The sequence below is a fragment of the Netta rufina genome (assembly GCF_964035555.1).
Source record: "Netta rufina genome assembly, chromosome: 3".
Classification (NCBI taxonomy): Eukaryota; Metazoa; Chordata; class Aves; order Anseriformes; family Anatidae; genus Netta; species Netta rufina.
Window position 1 is genome coordinate 8,342,328 of NC_140125.1, and position 15,626 is coordinate 8,357,953.

The 15,626-nt window shown below is 39.3% G+C and overlaps 1 protein-coding gene across 1 annotated transcript in view; it reads left to right on the forward strand.

The window, feature by feature from the left end:
- PCSK2 (proprotein convertase subtilisin/kexin type 2) overlaps positions 1-15,626 on the forward strand; it is a gene marked incomplete at its 5' end in the record, with an annotated part of 100,261 nt that overhangs the window by 39,813 nt on the left and 44,822 nt on the right. Inside the window, 3 exons of the mRNA XM_084283476.1 lie at positions 7,003-7,116; positions 8,815-8,923; positions 11,203-11,240. Coding sequence (XP_084139602.1) covers positions 7,003-7,116; positions 8,815-8,923; positions 11,203-11,240 — 261 coding nt within the window. The remainder of the gene's footprint in view (positions 1-7,002; positions 7,117-8,814; positions 8,924-11,202; positions 11,241-15,626) is intronic.

The window sequence follows — 15,626 nt, forward strand, 5'->3', positions numbered from 1 at the left end:
GTTTACTTGAATGTCTTAGTGTTGTCTGATTGATGCTGAACTTCTGTGGTAGTTTCCTAAATGGCTGTTCCTCTGTTGTTATAGTTTTCAGCAGTATTTGCAGAGAAGTTAGTGATCAGCCCCAGCTATGCCACATTTTGCTGTGTGAGGCAGTGAGAAAGGGTCATTCTCTGGAGAGTCTAACAGGGGTGGTGTTTAACCCTTGTTCTGTGCTACTGGGAGCATGACGTTTTTGCAGTGACGTGTCCAGAGTGGAGAAGAAAGTTCAATAAGCACAAGCTAGAGCCAGGAAAAACTTAGAAGACATCCCAAGAGTGATGACTGGAGACAACCTCAGTGTCCAGAAGTTTTGGTATCTGCTGATGGTCTACATAAACTCAGAAGCATTTGAGCACTCAAATGGGGCTGGTTAGAGAAAGTGAAAAACTCTTGGACTGTTGCAGAACATCTAAGATTAATAAACCAAAAAAGCAGCAGGTTCTTGGTATGTGATGACACAGTTTTAGCTAGTAACAAAATAAAAAATGAGCAGCAAGGTGGAAGAAGAATGGCTAAGAACAATGAAAGATTGACACATTTTATAGTAAACATGACTTATTCTAGAAATCAAAGCAATTCTCATGCTGTCTATGCTAGTCATTATGAAAATACACATTTTTAAATGTATAAAACAAAAAAATACAGTAATTTAATGGAAAGAAATGCATTATTAACTTTCATGAAATCTTGGATATCAAAACCAATTTTACTCCTGTTTATTTTGTTTAGAAATCACAGGTATGGTTGTGTTGATAAATATTTTGTTTCAAAGGCCTTGTACTTCAACAGCTGCTGCATCTTTGGTGTAGTTGTTCTGATTGCACCTACCAAGGAGGGGCAGGATAGCCAGGGGAAAGGATCCATATACACAAAACTCCACAGGGACTAATGAGTGTAGGTAGAGAAGGCACTTGGAGACCCTTTTATGCACCAGAGACACCTCCGGTTACCGACAGGGACCCATTGCTATGTACTCATTGCTATGAGAGACTCGTGAGAATCTTTGAAAATTATTAGCTTGCTTGAGAGGAGAGGTTTTCATTTAATTAGTAAATACTGGGTGATTAGTGACACCCTTAAGCTCCCTGACATCTTTGCTTATTCTTTCCGTGCCTCGAAACAGGCTCCGAAGGTTTAAAATCAAGAGAATGAATCCAACAATGGCAAGGCCAAAGGCATCAATTTTCTGCAGCAGCATGGCCAGATGACCATAAGGCACAGCCTTACCACCCCACATTATCGGTTAATGGCTACATTAGCTAGCTACACCTGAAAACCAGTCCCTTTTGGTATTACTGGGAGAAAAAAATATATTGTTTTGTTTTGTTTTTGTTTTTCATGAGCAGGAGGCAGATCTTTAGAAGGCTAGAGAACACTTTGCTCTCTGTGAGGATGCAGCAGGTGGGGAAAGATTTCTGAAGATTTATTTTCAAATATCTATTTTTAACATTTGACAGATTTTTTGAATAGAAAGCCATGCACAAGAATACATATCAATCTGCAAATGGCAGCTGGAATCCCTTACTATTGGTGTTGTGCACTTTTCTCTTAATAATTTGCTGGCATTTTTGTTACCGGAGACAATGTGTACCTTGAAGAACAAGTCTCGGTTTTCTAAACCGAGAGCTGCTGAGATCCTGGCTCTGCCTGGGTGCCCTGGTATCACTCCCTGGACCCTCCCCTGGGGTGTCTTCAGCCACAAACAGCTCCCATGACTGTATGGCAGAGAGCTCAGCTTCCCATTGCTCATTGGAGAATCAACCATGAGGTCTAAAACTGAAACGTATTTGGTAAGAGTAGGCAACAGGCGCTCTGCTTTCGAGATTTGTCTCTATTTGTCAGGGAGCCAAGCCCTTGAAAGTCTGGCTGACTGAGGATGGGTAATGAACCATAATCTGGGAGTGATACTTGGCCACATCCATTTCCAGGGACACCCACACTGGCATTTAAAAGTCATTCGGTTTTGTTCACTTTATCTGACTATAGGTGCAGTTCAAGTAGGTCTGTACATTTTTTTTCCCCTAGTGGTCAGCATTTTCCCTGGTGGTCAGCATTATTCTTTTTATTTTGTAGTGGTCAGTCTCACAAATCTTCATTGCTTTGGGGCTTTAGGAAAAACATGGAAGCATATGAGATGGGTACTCTCTGACGTCTTCAGAGCTCCCAACCAGCAAGCGTCTGTTGGACAGTACAGGTGATGAGCATGTATTCTCTGAATGGGATCAATATTTCTCTAACAGACATCTCTCTCTTATTTTACACAGATGGAATGGACAGTAAAATTAAATATTTTCGTCTGTATTTACTTAGAAATCAGAGGTGAAAATTAAGCACACATTAACTCTGTAAGGGGTTTGAAATCAGAGAGAGGGGATGTCATTTGTGGCTAAGACCCTGACAAGCTGCTGTAGGTGCTTGATATCCCATTCTCATTCCTTTTTAAAGACAGCTAGGTGTGCCGATCACTCAGGCTCACTTGAATTTTTCTGCCTTCATCTTCTGTTGTCACCATGTTTCTTTGGTAGCAACAGTCAGGACATCTTTCCACTAGCTGGCGGAGGTTTGTTGGATGATGCCTTCAGGTATCTGGGCAAGCTGTTCTGAGCCACCTTCATTCATGGAAGATTGCTCCGCTGCACAATTGATAGAGCCTAATCCTAACTTCTTTAAAAATACAGGCAGTTGGTTTTCAACTTCATCCTTCATCTTCAGGAGCACACCTGTGTTGACCCTGAGCCTTTAAAGAAAAAAGATCCACCATACCCTTTGGTCATCCTTGATCATCTCACTGCTATGTTTTTTTAAAACAGCCATGCAAGCCATGCGTACTGCATGTCATCACTGGGACTCCCTTTTTCCTCTGGAATTTGCCCAGAATTCTCCTGTTCCAAAGTTCTTGATTCTTGAGGTTGGGGGCTGAGTGCACTGTTCCACTTTTTTTTTAATATCCACTGGTATAATTTAGTAAATCTGTCATTTATACTCAGTATAACAGAGTCATTTAACTGCAGGAGCTCACCAATACAATTAACCCTGTTCCTTCAAAATGAGGAGCTGATTGTCTTGGCATTCACAGGAGCATGGAGCACAGTTAGAGTGCTGTGGTTTCTGGCCCTCCCGGTGCAGTATCGCAGTCAATTGATTATTTTGTTAATTTGTTCTGCATCAGTATCCTGCTGGTTTATTATCATCCAAGTGACTTTATGCACCATGCATAAGTACAAGTATATTAAAAATCGATACTTGAACCTTTTTTTCCTTGTAAGTGTCTTATCATCCATGGACTACCTTCTTTGATCCATGGCCTTCATTCTGATAATGACACATCTAGTAACTTTTGCATGATTTAGTCACGTGCTAATAAAATATATGCTCAGATTTTGCTTACTGCTTAAGCTTGTATCATAATGAAGAATGAATGAATTAATTAGGAATGAAATAAACACAAGCTGATATTGCTGACAAATAAGCCTAAATCTGAGACAGTAAAAAACAGGCTAGTTTTGTAAGGAAATCTTCTTCCTTCGCTAATTTCTAATAAGCGTCATGTTTCACAGGCTCAAATCCTTTAGAGATGCTATTATCAAAAGTCCATCTTACAAACACTGATTTTCCTGTTTCAGTTAGAGAAATAAGTATTTGAAAGCTGACACGGGGGTGCACTGTGGATCCGACTGAGGGCTGGATTCCAGGCCTGATCATGGCAGAAGTACACAGGATTATGGCTGTTATCAGAATGTTCTTCAGTGGTTTTCCACCATTCCACATGCAAAGATGTGATCCTAAGCTCTCTCTTTTATGTATTGTTAGAACATATGACCTGCATCATGATATCTAATGCATTTATGTTACTGATAACACAGGAAGGACTGCACTTCTTTAGGAAGAAACCTTTAAGAGAGAATCAAAATCAGATGTGGTCCCTCTCTAGACCTAGTCTCTCTAGACTAGGGATGAAAGCACAAATTTTCAGAAGCGGAAAAACGCTGTTTTTCTAATCGAGATACCCTGTTGGCAAGAGGACAAGGATTCACTCAAATCAGCTATCTGCTAAATGGGAGGTTCTCCACTGAAATCATTGGAATTGCGTCATCCCTTGCCAGGATAAATTTGCTTGATTGGGGATTTTTTCTGGAATGTATGGATGTTACCAGATCTTGGGATCACATTTTCATCAGGCAAGTTCTTGCTTCTCATGCAGGGTAAGATCCTTACACAAGGCGACTGATGAGGCAGTCTGTAGCTCTGGAGAGTGGGAAGGTACCAGGGCTTTACCCAAAGCTTTCAACCCATTTCGTGACAGGAAAGCCTGATCTTTCCTGGATGCAATTGTGTGAGTTACCACCATTACTGAACTTAGGTGGAAAAACCTTTCTGTAGTGTAAGAGGCCTCGGGCTTTCTGAGACTGTTACTCTTTAGATGGTAATATCCTGTACACCTTAGCTCCATGTGAGACATTCAGAAAACAGCCTGTAGAGGGGTTTTAGTTCAGAGAACATATGTATATTTCATATATATTTCCTCGTCTCAGGGAATTATAATGTAATTTAATATAATACAAGAAACAAATTATATTTTATTGTGAAGATGTAACAAATCTGACAAATGAGATGATCCTGAAGAGTGAAACCAGCCTGTGCTGTTTCTGCAAATTGCTCCCCGCTTCCTCCAGCTTGTCTTAAAGAAAAGCCATGGCTCCAAAGCCTTGCTTTTTAATTAGAAGAATTCCTTTTGTGCTACATCCTAATTCAGTGCCTTAATGCAGCAGGTCCTGCAGAGCCAGCAAGTTTGCGTGGGAGCACAAACGCATGAAATCTTTTTCTCTGGCATCCCTCTAAGTGAGGGTTGGCTTCTGTTCGTAATTATTTGATGTGGTGACAGCTCGGGGTTTGCAATTGCAAGCACAGAGGCAGGGGTGGTAACGGAGGAAGGCATAATGACAGGTGATTGCTCTGTTGTCTCCATGGCATCACTGAGCCTTATCTTAGAGGTATCAAACAGTGTGTTTATACCTTTCTTTATACAGATACCTGGCACCACTAAGTACACCTCATGTGGTTCCTGCTTAATCACTGTCCTCTTTTCAGCTTATTTTGTTTTAGTTTTTCTTTTCAGTCTTCTCTGCTTTTAATGAATGTGAACAAGTAATGGAAACACATAGAAATGAAAGCTACCAATTTAGTATTTTATCATTTTGTACCTTTAGCTAAGGACTTGGAATTCACACAAGTAGATTTTTAGAAACATTGATACAGCCTTTTAGGGCAGATCAGTGATTTCCAGTAGCCTCTGTCAGAGTGGATCAGGTACATGGTGCCTCAGCCTGCTCCCTATGCATTGGTATTAGGCTTTCAGGGTTATAATGAAGCAATGTAGCTGGGAGGAAAACAGCTTTTAGCTCCAATCAGTTAGATCCCAGTTTCATCTCAGCCTTAGGCACCTCACTGAGTGCTGTCTTTTGAGGCTCCCGCTTTAATTAACGGAGACAGAAGGACACCTCCAAGAGTGAATCAGGTGATATAATGGCTGATTTAGCCTTTGGATGAATTTCTCCTCTGCTGATTTTGACACTACATGAGTTACTGTGACACAGCAGGGTAACTCCTGTATACATCTTCTTAATCAGAAATGCCAAAGCCACACATGTAGAAATGGCTCAAAAATTAGGAGATTTCTTTAATAACTGTGTTTTGTTGTTGTTGTTGCTTTTTTTCTTTCTTCTTCTTCTTCTTTTTTTTTTTTTTTAATTAAATGCCTAAGGAAATGTTAGTTTGCTGCCTTCTTCCTGCTTCTCAAGGTGTTCCCAATTAATGATTTTCAGCTTTTCTGTTTGATCAAGAGGGATGGATTTTTTTTTGATGTTGATGATGGTTTTTTAATGAGATCCTGGGACTATCATGTTGTCTTGGTTCTAGGTGTTAGGCCAAGCAGAGTATGCCAGACTTGAAAGCATGTCTGCAAGGTGTGTTAACACATATTGGAACAATTACAACCAATTAGTGGTGTCCTTTTGGAGAGTCCTTTTACGTGGGTACAAACAAGATGATTATGGTCTGACATTTGTAGTTTCTGCCTCCAAAGGTATTTGTGTGTCTAAGTTTTCTTGTTTTCTATAGTGCTTAGTTATGTTTACACGTGACTTTGCAGTTCATAAAAACTAGGATCTCTAAAAAACTGTGGCTGCTTCTGTTTCATAACCAGTATTCTCATGTCTTATACTTTCACTGGTCTGGTCCACTTAGCGGCATTTTCTCATTTAGTTTTCTTGCCAATGTATTTATTTATCACTTATTTATTGCAAAGATAACCCCTGAAAGTGAATGGATCAGTAAGATGTGTTTTTGAGAACCTCAGAAGTACAATGGGAACACACAGCCCCAGGTACTTTTCTCCCAACAAATCTCTTGCAGGAAAGGCAACAGAGGTATACTCTAAAAAAGGCATACTCTGAAAATACATGGATTAAAATCTAAAAAAGTAAAAGACGTCATGGCCCAGACATGCATCCTCATTTTATCAATTGCCTGCAGCTTGGAACAGTCATGTTCCAAGTTAAATATTCCATTAGTTAAATAATTTTGTCATCTAATAATGGCAGTGGTTTTGATACTGATGGTTCAAAGCATGGCAAGAAGTTCCATGACACCAATGATGTCTGAATAGGGACTATTTCTTTTGCAGATTCTTGGGTATCTGAAATGTGATCAATCTTTAGTTTTCCTCCAGGTAGGACACTTCTGGGTGTCTCTCTTTTACCTAGCCATCTTCTTCCCAAGAATTTTATTAGCCCTTGAGCTCTCTGCCTCTTTGCAAATTTCAGCTGAAATCAGCCATGGGTTTGAATGAATAACACACACACAAATAATGTGATTTCATAAGCCTTCTCTTTCCTGAAAACAATGCTAAAAAAATCTTTGTAGTTAAGAACATTGAGCTAACGATGTAAAAATTAACCCTTCCAGGTAAAGAAAGCTGTGCAACAGGAAGGCTTCAGCAGAAGGAAGAGAGGATATAGAGATATCAATGACATTGACATCAACATGAATGATCCTTTATTTACAAAGCAATGGTATCTGGTAAGTTTGAAAGAAAATCACAGAAATCGTAACTAAATAACTGGCGTTCAAGTTTTTCCATGCCATTGCAATGTCTTGCAAGCGTTCTTTCCAGTTCTCTCACAAGAACTTGGGCATGGATCCAAGACACTGGCCTATTGTATTTAACTGTACCTCTTTTATGCTGGGAAGACCCAGAAAACTTCAAGAGCTAAATTTCATTTCAGTCAACAGAAAGATCCTTAGAAGGATCTTTCTAGAAAGAGAACTGTATTGGTGTCCTGTGGGCATTCCTGGTGTGCTGATGTGACCCCTAAAACTGCATATGAATCATGTCTTTGAGCTGTTGCCAGGTAAAGCGTTGTTACAGAATTATAACAAAAAGTTCTAGTGTAGTAACTAGGAAAAGTTGAGGTTTTACTTTTCTTGTAGAAATTTGAATACTGTTTGATTGACTTTCTTCTGTCAAAAGCAGAGCAGCTGAAAATTGATGAATTCGGGCTTGAGGCCAATGTCAAAACAAATTAATGTTTTACTAAATTGTTGCATTTTTAATGTGTCCCATTTTACAGGGAGAAGTTTTTAGTCTTAAAATAAAAAATATTTTATTACATAAAAGTACCTAAGAAAGATATTTTTCTCTTAAAAATGTGATAAAGCAACTTTGCTGTTTTAACATTGCAACCTATTTACAGTAAAATACTTTGTAAATGTAATATCATCATGTTCACTTAAGATGGCTCTTTTTGCTTATGAAAAGTGTTTGTTCTCTTTCCTCTTAATGCATATCCAATGTTTTATGAATCCATCAAAGATGTCTGTTAATTTTTTCTAAGATGAGAGTTGCCAGATGAATGAAGACATGTTAGCATGGATGGGACTTCATCCTTAATAGAATAATAAACTAAAGTGTGAATTAATTCACTTCTTTGTGGTACTTCAGTCAATAAAAATGCTGCAGTGATAAAAATAACCATAATTTTATCAAGCTGTACATGTAGTTTTTAGGTTATAAAGAGCACTAAAATGCACTTTGATACAATTTGTCTGACACAAAGTTGAAGTTTTACATTTGGAAGAGCAGCATCTGTATTATGTTTACCATGGAACTTGAGAAATCTGTGAATGAGACTGGTAAACATGACTAGTGCCTGAAGACAGAGGGGATTGCCCTAACCCCATGTACAATCACATCCACGTACAATATTGAACAGGACCCTTGAAGTTCATCTGCTGAACCTTCCTGCTCAAAGCAGGCCTAATTAGTTTATCAAAGAAGTCATTTCTGGCACTAAACCCAGTGGTTTAGTGACTTCCAGTAGCTCCCTGCTTTCAAGAAAAAAAAAAAAAAAAAAGCATTACCTGCTCATAAAAAATTCCTCTGTAAAACTACTAGAGTAACTTTTGCTCGCTTGACCCGCTGCCCTGACATGCTTGAATAGAAAAATCCTTCTTTGGGTTGAAAAGATTCAGGGTTTAACCAAATCTTATATGCCCCAAAGAAGTGAATTTACTATCACCACCTTTTTTTTTTCTTTCTTTTTTTAATCCCTGAATTATTGCAGTAGATAGGATTACATAGAGCTGTGCACCCCAAAGCAAATTGGACATATTTTTCATACCAAAGAAACATGCAAAGGTATAATGAAAAAATCAATGGCTGTGGTAGCATGTCTATCAAGTAAAAAAAGATATTCTTCTTTTTCACTGATGTATTAGATTAACACTGGTCAAGCAGATGGGACTCCTGGACTTGACCTTAATGTAGCTGAAGCATGGGAGCTGGGATACACGGGGAAAGGAGTTACCATAGGAATTATGGATGATGGTAAGTGAAGACTGCATGCTAATTTAATATTTTAAAGTAGCTTTTCCCATGCAATCAAAGTCAAAAAAAGATTAAAAAGTTATAATGGATTGCTTATAGTGCTGAGACTTCCAACCTTTAGGGAAAATATGTTACAAAGCCTTCAATAGGGATACAGAGGCATGGATATCCAAAGCACTAAAAGTAGCTTGCTGTTATCAAATAGAGGTCTTCCAGGGCACACTATAACAACCATTAAGCCAAAGGAAAGACTCCCCTTGACTTCTGTAGGCACTGACTGGAGGACTTAATTGCCTTGCAAAATGTACTTAAGACAACATTTTCTGGGTTACATTATTCTCAAAGTCATACTTGACAGCTGAAATAATTAAACACTTTCATGCTGAATGTCAATAAAGACCTGCATATTAAATACATTACTAATTTGAGGCTAAGTTCAGGGAAGATTAAGATAAAAGATACAGTTGAAGTCACAGCTGTTTTACTCATGGATTCCTTGCTGAAGTACAGGAATCCTGTGTAGTCTTTCATCACTTCTCTTTGGGCTAAATTTTGAAAGTTTTGTTTTTATGGTGACTGAATAATATTAAAAATAAATAAAAAGGCTGGATCCACCTGTGTTTGCTAGGGTCAGCTGAGTTCTGTCCTCATTCATTTCTGTTGCTCATCTGCTCACTTCCAAGACAGGGCTTTTGTGGAAGTATGAAAGTAGATTCACACATATGTATATTGATGTCATGAGAAATCACATTTTTACTGATCCCACAGAGGCAGGACTTTGCTTTCAGAATGGCAAGGCATGACTACAATGGGGATCACAACAAACTAAGATTCATGTCAAATAAAGCTATTGAGAGGTGTTAGCCCATCAGATATAGCTTTTAGAGAAGAGAGTATTTTGACTATTTTGACTTGTATTCTCTTCCACTAAATATGGAAGAGAGCACCTCAATAAAATGATTCTTCATTGAGACTTCTGTTGCCCATCCCCATCTCCCATTTGGATCAGGAAGGCCCTCCATGGGTGCAAGGGTCCCTTCTTGCAAATCTAATGCTAAGGACCCTATGTAATGGGAGGTAATATTTTCATCAGAACAATCGCAGTACCATGCCATTCTCTTTGCAGATAAAATTGACCACGTAATAATGTGTTGGTTGGAAAAACAGGGCAGAGTAATGTTCAAAACGTAACATGAGATTAGCAGCCTTTTCTTTGTACATTTTAACTGGACATGTAATAAGTCAGTTTATCCCATCTGAGTGTAGATCTGCTGCTTCTATTATTCCATCTACGGGGATATGTATATTTGCCATCTTTGGAAAGATTTAATGCAGTAGCACAAGCATATTCCACACCACTGCCCTGTTACAGGCTTTAGCATACCACCAAAGTGCAGAGCCACTGTTTCAATTCATGCTGTGTAAAATATCAGGGTTTCTATTTGTGTACGTGTTCTTGATAGCTTTGGATATGGTATTTTTGTTTTCTTTTCTGATTTGCTTAGAGATCCAGGGGACCTGAGAATTCTTCTGAAAGAGTTTTTCAGTGCTTGTAGTGCTAGATCCAAATCAGTTAAGTCCATGAGCGCTTAGTGAATATTTGACTTGTTTTGAATTTCTGGTTTGTGTCAGCTTTTTTAAACCATTTATATGAATGCTCACAATCTAAATTTTTAAGCATCATGATATTGCACCTCATGAGGCCAACACCTCAGACTGCAACAGATATTTGCTAAAACAGTCTAATCCAACATGTTTCCTATCATTCACATAGTCAAACGTGTTTGCCTGAGTGATCTCCCCAGGTCTAGTTTAGGTAATTTTCTGTCTACTTAGTTTATCATTTTCAGTGTTTAAATTACTCCTTTTTTATATTCCGTACTGATCCAGTGCTTGCTGACGTTCATAGTTTTGGTATGCTTTGACGCCAACAGCACTTTGTATAAAGATAAATTGTTATTTAAACTAGTCTTACTAAACAAATATGATCTAGTTTACAAAATAGGCCAATAAATTTTGTCACTGAGCACCTCTTCTCAACTGGCACCTGGATTTTGACATAAATGATTTAAAACTCCTAGCTGGGACTGCATCAGAAATGATGTTGCAATTTTTAAGTCAACATATAAAAATTGGAATCGCACTTCAGTCAATTGCGTTATTTGCCTTGATTGTTTTCCTGTGGTTGCAAAGGACTCTTGTTTTGTTATGTGATCATTAGAAAATATTTTTTGAAACTGTTAACCTTTGGTTTGTGATCTGTCATTATTTTATTGCAGGAATTGATTATCTGCATCCTGATCTTGCCTCTAATTATGTAAGTACATGCTGACCTTTTCTGTAAAATGTGGATTTTCTTATTGTTATGATCCCTCTTTGCTACAAAATTTTAAACAATGAGTAAAATAACAGTACATCTGAACTACTGATCTTATAGATGATACATTCCATGTCGAAATAAGCAGAATAAAAATGGGACTGCCTTTGCAAGGAATGAAAAGGTGACAAGGCTTTTTGTGCAGGAATGACAGTGCTGCCTCACATTAAATAAGCCGCAGTTTGCAGTATTGGATTTAGGGCAGAAATGAGTAACCTGGGAATTGGCTCTAAATCCTGCTGTTAAGATGCAGAATGCACCTGTCACTTGGAGGGCCACAGAGCTGTGTGCTGTGGCAAGGCTGCTATTGTTCACCATGGCTCTAGTATTTATTAGCTTTTGAAACCTCCAGGAACAGCTTAATTTCTTTATAACAGGTGATTTGGTCCAGTGCTCCAAAGCACACGCAGGACAGATCGTGTATTATCAGCACATACTTTGTCCATTGATTGTTGCTCGAACCTACCTCAGGCTTACCTTCAGACTTGAGGCTTTTTATCTTTCTTAATTCGTCCTGGCTCTCCGCAGCCCCTCACTGACACTAGCTCCTGTCTCCAGGTGTCTACAAGGGCTCCCAGCAACCTCAGACTGTAGGCTGCCCTTGTTATTTCAGGCAGTTCTCTGGCAGTGATGGTCAAGAAGCTGTGGCTCTTTGCTCAGAGGCTTGCAGTGTTTCTGCTTTAGGTCTTGCTATTTTCCTGCAGTCAGTGGCTTTCTCACTAGAAACCAAGGCTTCCTCAGCTGAACAGCATGGTTTGGATTTTAATTGCAATTAAATTAAAAATAAATAAATAAATGGAAATTTTGATAAAAACATGAGCCATCCAGGAAGAACGGCTCAAAATGAGAAAAACCAAGACAATTCTTTTATGTATTAGTTGTTGCAATTTGGAAAATAATAAAATCTACACAGACTGAAAACTCATGCAGTAAACATCAAAGCACCTTTGGTGGAGGTTATACAGATACAGGAGGTGTTGACTTTGGACAAGAAATTTGAGAAAAAGCTTTACTGCAGAGGTGAAGTGCACTCTGTATGAACTGGCTTACTAACTTGATAGCAGGCAATTAAAACCTGTGCCCTAACTGCAAAATCCTCACCCAAGAGAAATAACTCAGTAGAATGCTTCCATAAATTGATACTAATAAAGAAGTTATTAAAAAAATAGCCTTTGTCTTTGCAGGAATTGTTCTCTGCATGTGTGTTTTTAGCTTATGATCTAGGGCCAGGGTGTGCTTTTTACTCACTCACTTGCTTTTACAGCAGCAGGCATGAACAAAGCATGAGAGAATATTCTGTTCCTAAAAAACATGTTTCAAATAAACAAGCTAAAGCTGCATTATCGTATCTGATCTAATGTCAAATGGGAACATTTTTGTTGTTAGCAGTGAACCTAGGATCATGCCCAGAAAGTACAAATAGATTTCTTAGTATTATGGTGTTTTTCTCTTTTATTTCTAAGAATATTTTTCTGTTTGACAGATAAATACTTGTCAGGCTTAGCAGAAATGTATTTGGCTTAGAGTGGCAATGCTGAATATTTTAGAAATTAATGAAAATAACATAGAGAATGTAATGGCAATGCACAGACATGATGCTAGAAGTCAGAAAGCAGTGGAGCTGTACACAGACTAAGAACTATTGGGTTGAAAATCAGAGAAAAAAAGCTGGCTGGGATTAGGGAAAACAAATCTGTGATGATAAAGGTGAAAGACCTGTGCAGAGAATGGTCTTGAGATGAGATGAGAATCTGAAAAAGTCTGTGGGGGAGTGGCTTTGACCCAGCAAAGGGTGATCCCATAGTGGAGCAATGATGAGGCTGTTGGGGGATAAAAGAAGGCCAATGCAAACTGGACCTGGTTTGGGCAGGGCAGATCAATAGCCAGACACAGGGGAGAAAAGACTGAGGAACAAGTGGTTGGTGAGGCAAATAATCCTTTAAGGAGCAGCAGAAACCCCATCTGAAAGATCACAGTCTTAAAGGAGACATAAGTCAAATGTTTTTAATGCAGAAATACAGAAATACGAGCTGAATATACCAGAGGACATGACAAGGAAATGTACTAATAACTTAGTACATTATGGGCAAGGTAAACAGTAAAAAGGTAAACGTGGTAATCAGTAAAGCTGCTGGCACCTCCGCACACAGAGCCAGCTGCCATGGCTGTGTCTGAGAGGTGGGCAAGGCTGTTCCTGCTCCTGCTGCAAAAATCTGCCTTCTCCTCCCTCACCGAAGCATAGCACAGTGGTTGCAGGGCTTGGTTCATCCATGCTTTGCCTCTCCTTCTCTCCCTGAAGGGCTACGCAGGCCTCTGAGTCCTAAGAGAGCCTGCTCTGATAGCATCTACTGAGTCTCAGAGGCCACAGGGGCCTTTTTTCCCAGTAGGCGGTAATTTGGGCATGAACTAAAGACAAGTACTTAAATTCAGCTGAAGGAAAGATCAGCTGAGATCAAGAAATGCAATGAAGTTGGTCTCTTAGGAATGAGTTGTTAACTCTCTTCAGCATAACAATTGCAGTCACCCTCGCATGGTTCCCGTACCACAAGTTTGGCATTTGCTGGCATTTGCACTTTGGGGCAGCTTTCTTTTAAGTTGCACTGTTTATTTTTAGGAAATTAAAAGCCTACAGCTAATGTGTCTCTGGTGTGTACATGCCTACATGCCGTGGCAATATCTGTTCATCTTCGTGGAATATTGGGAACAATTAGAAAGTCTCTCAAAGGTGGTATTTTCAGCACGTTAGCATTTTTCAAGTATAAACACTTGGCTTTGGTTACTCGGTTTAATTTGGCTTTTATGTTTTTGACTTGCTGGTTTTCTGCTTGAACTGTTTAATGGGAGGTTAGCACTTAGACACAATGGGGTCAGGGAAGAGAAAGTGCTTTCTAAAGACAAAAATCATTTTGTATTTTTTCTTAAACATTTACAAAATATGACAGGACATCCAGGTGCCCCAAAGAAGGGCAATGAAGCTGGTGAAGCTTCTAGAGAACAAGTCTGATGAGGATTGGCTGAGGGAACTGGGGTTGTTTAGCCTGGAGAAAAGAAGGCTCAGAAGAGACCTTATCACAACCTACAGTTACCTTAAAAGAGGCTATAGCAAGGTAGGGATCTGTCTTCTCTGTGCACCTGGTGATAAGACGAGGGGCAATGGCCTTGATTTGTACCAGGGGAAGTTTAGGTTGGATATTATGAAAACCTTCTTCACTGAAAGGGTTGGGAAGTATTGGAACCTGTCCAGGGAAGTGGTTGAGTCACCATCCCTGGAGGTCTTAAAAAAACGTAGATGTAGATGTAGAGCTTAGTGATGTGGTTTAATGGTGGACTTGGCAGTGGTAGGTTAAAGGCTGGACTAGATGAAGTTAGAGGTCTTTCCCAACCTAAATGATTCTTTAATTCTATATACTTAAAAAGGAGCATGCCTGTTCATGGTCTGGATGGACTGCGCTCCCAGCACCCCTCCAGCATGCTGCAGCACAGCTACTTGCTGTTTGGGAATTAGGGGGTTATTGCAAAGCTGGAATTTTCCGTTCTGCACTGTGAATGCAGAGAGACTCATTGTCAAAGGATCGATATTTTCTTCCAAGCCTTGGAAACCCTGCAGAGGTTCAGCCTTCAGGAAATTATTTTTTCCCACAAAGAGAACCCTTCATTATGAACTGATAATTAAAAAGCTGAAGCCTAATGTACTCCATGCTTTTCTTTCAACTCAGACTGTGCATATGAAGCCAGCAATTTTCAGGACTGGCTTCTCTAAGATACAGCATCTGAGTGAGAAGGAAAAGTGAAGTAACAAGGGCTGCATATTGGATGCCTCTAATAAAAGAGGAGAACAGCAGTTGCTGGGGTGTAGATGACAAGCTTAAGTACATTGTTTTAAAGCAAAACCTAAGGGAGCAAATGGCGATTTTTGCCACGAACATAAATATAAGCTGATCTCTCCCTCACATCAGTTTGTATTCTGGAACTCTTATACTTGGCCCCGTGTCTGCTGGTGAAGGTCAGTGTAGCTGCATTATCCCACTTGGAGCAGCAGGGAGCTGATCATCTCAGGCACGTGGATGCATCCCTGATTAGCAGCAGTGAAGAAAATCAGAATCCCACCAAGACACTCAAGCCAGGAGTTAAAAAATTGGTGGTTTCAGTGTCTGAACTCTGCCTGAAGCTAAAAGCTTGGTTTAAAAAAAAAAAAAAAAACAAAAACAGGGGAGGGAGAGAACATAGCAAACATTTGCTGTGGGAAAGTGGAGGTGACTATGTGAATAGAAAACTTTTTTTAAAAAGAAAGTATTGCTACTTGTAAAATGTGAATCATGTAGTAGT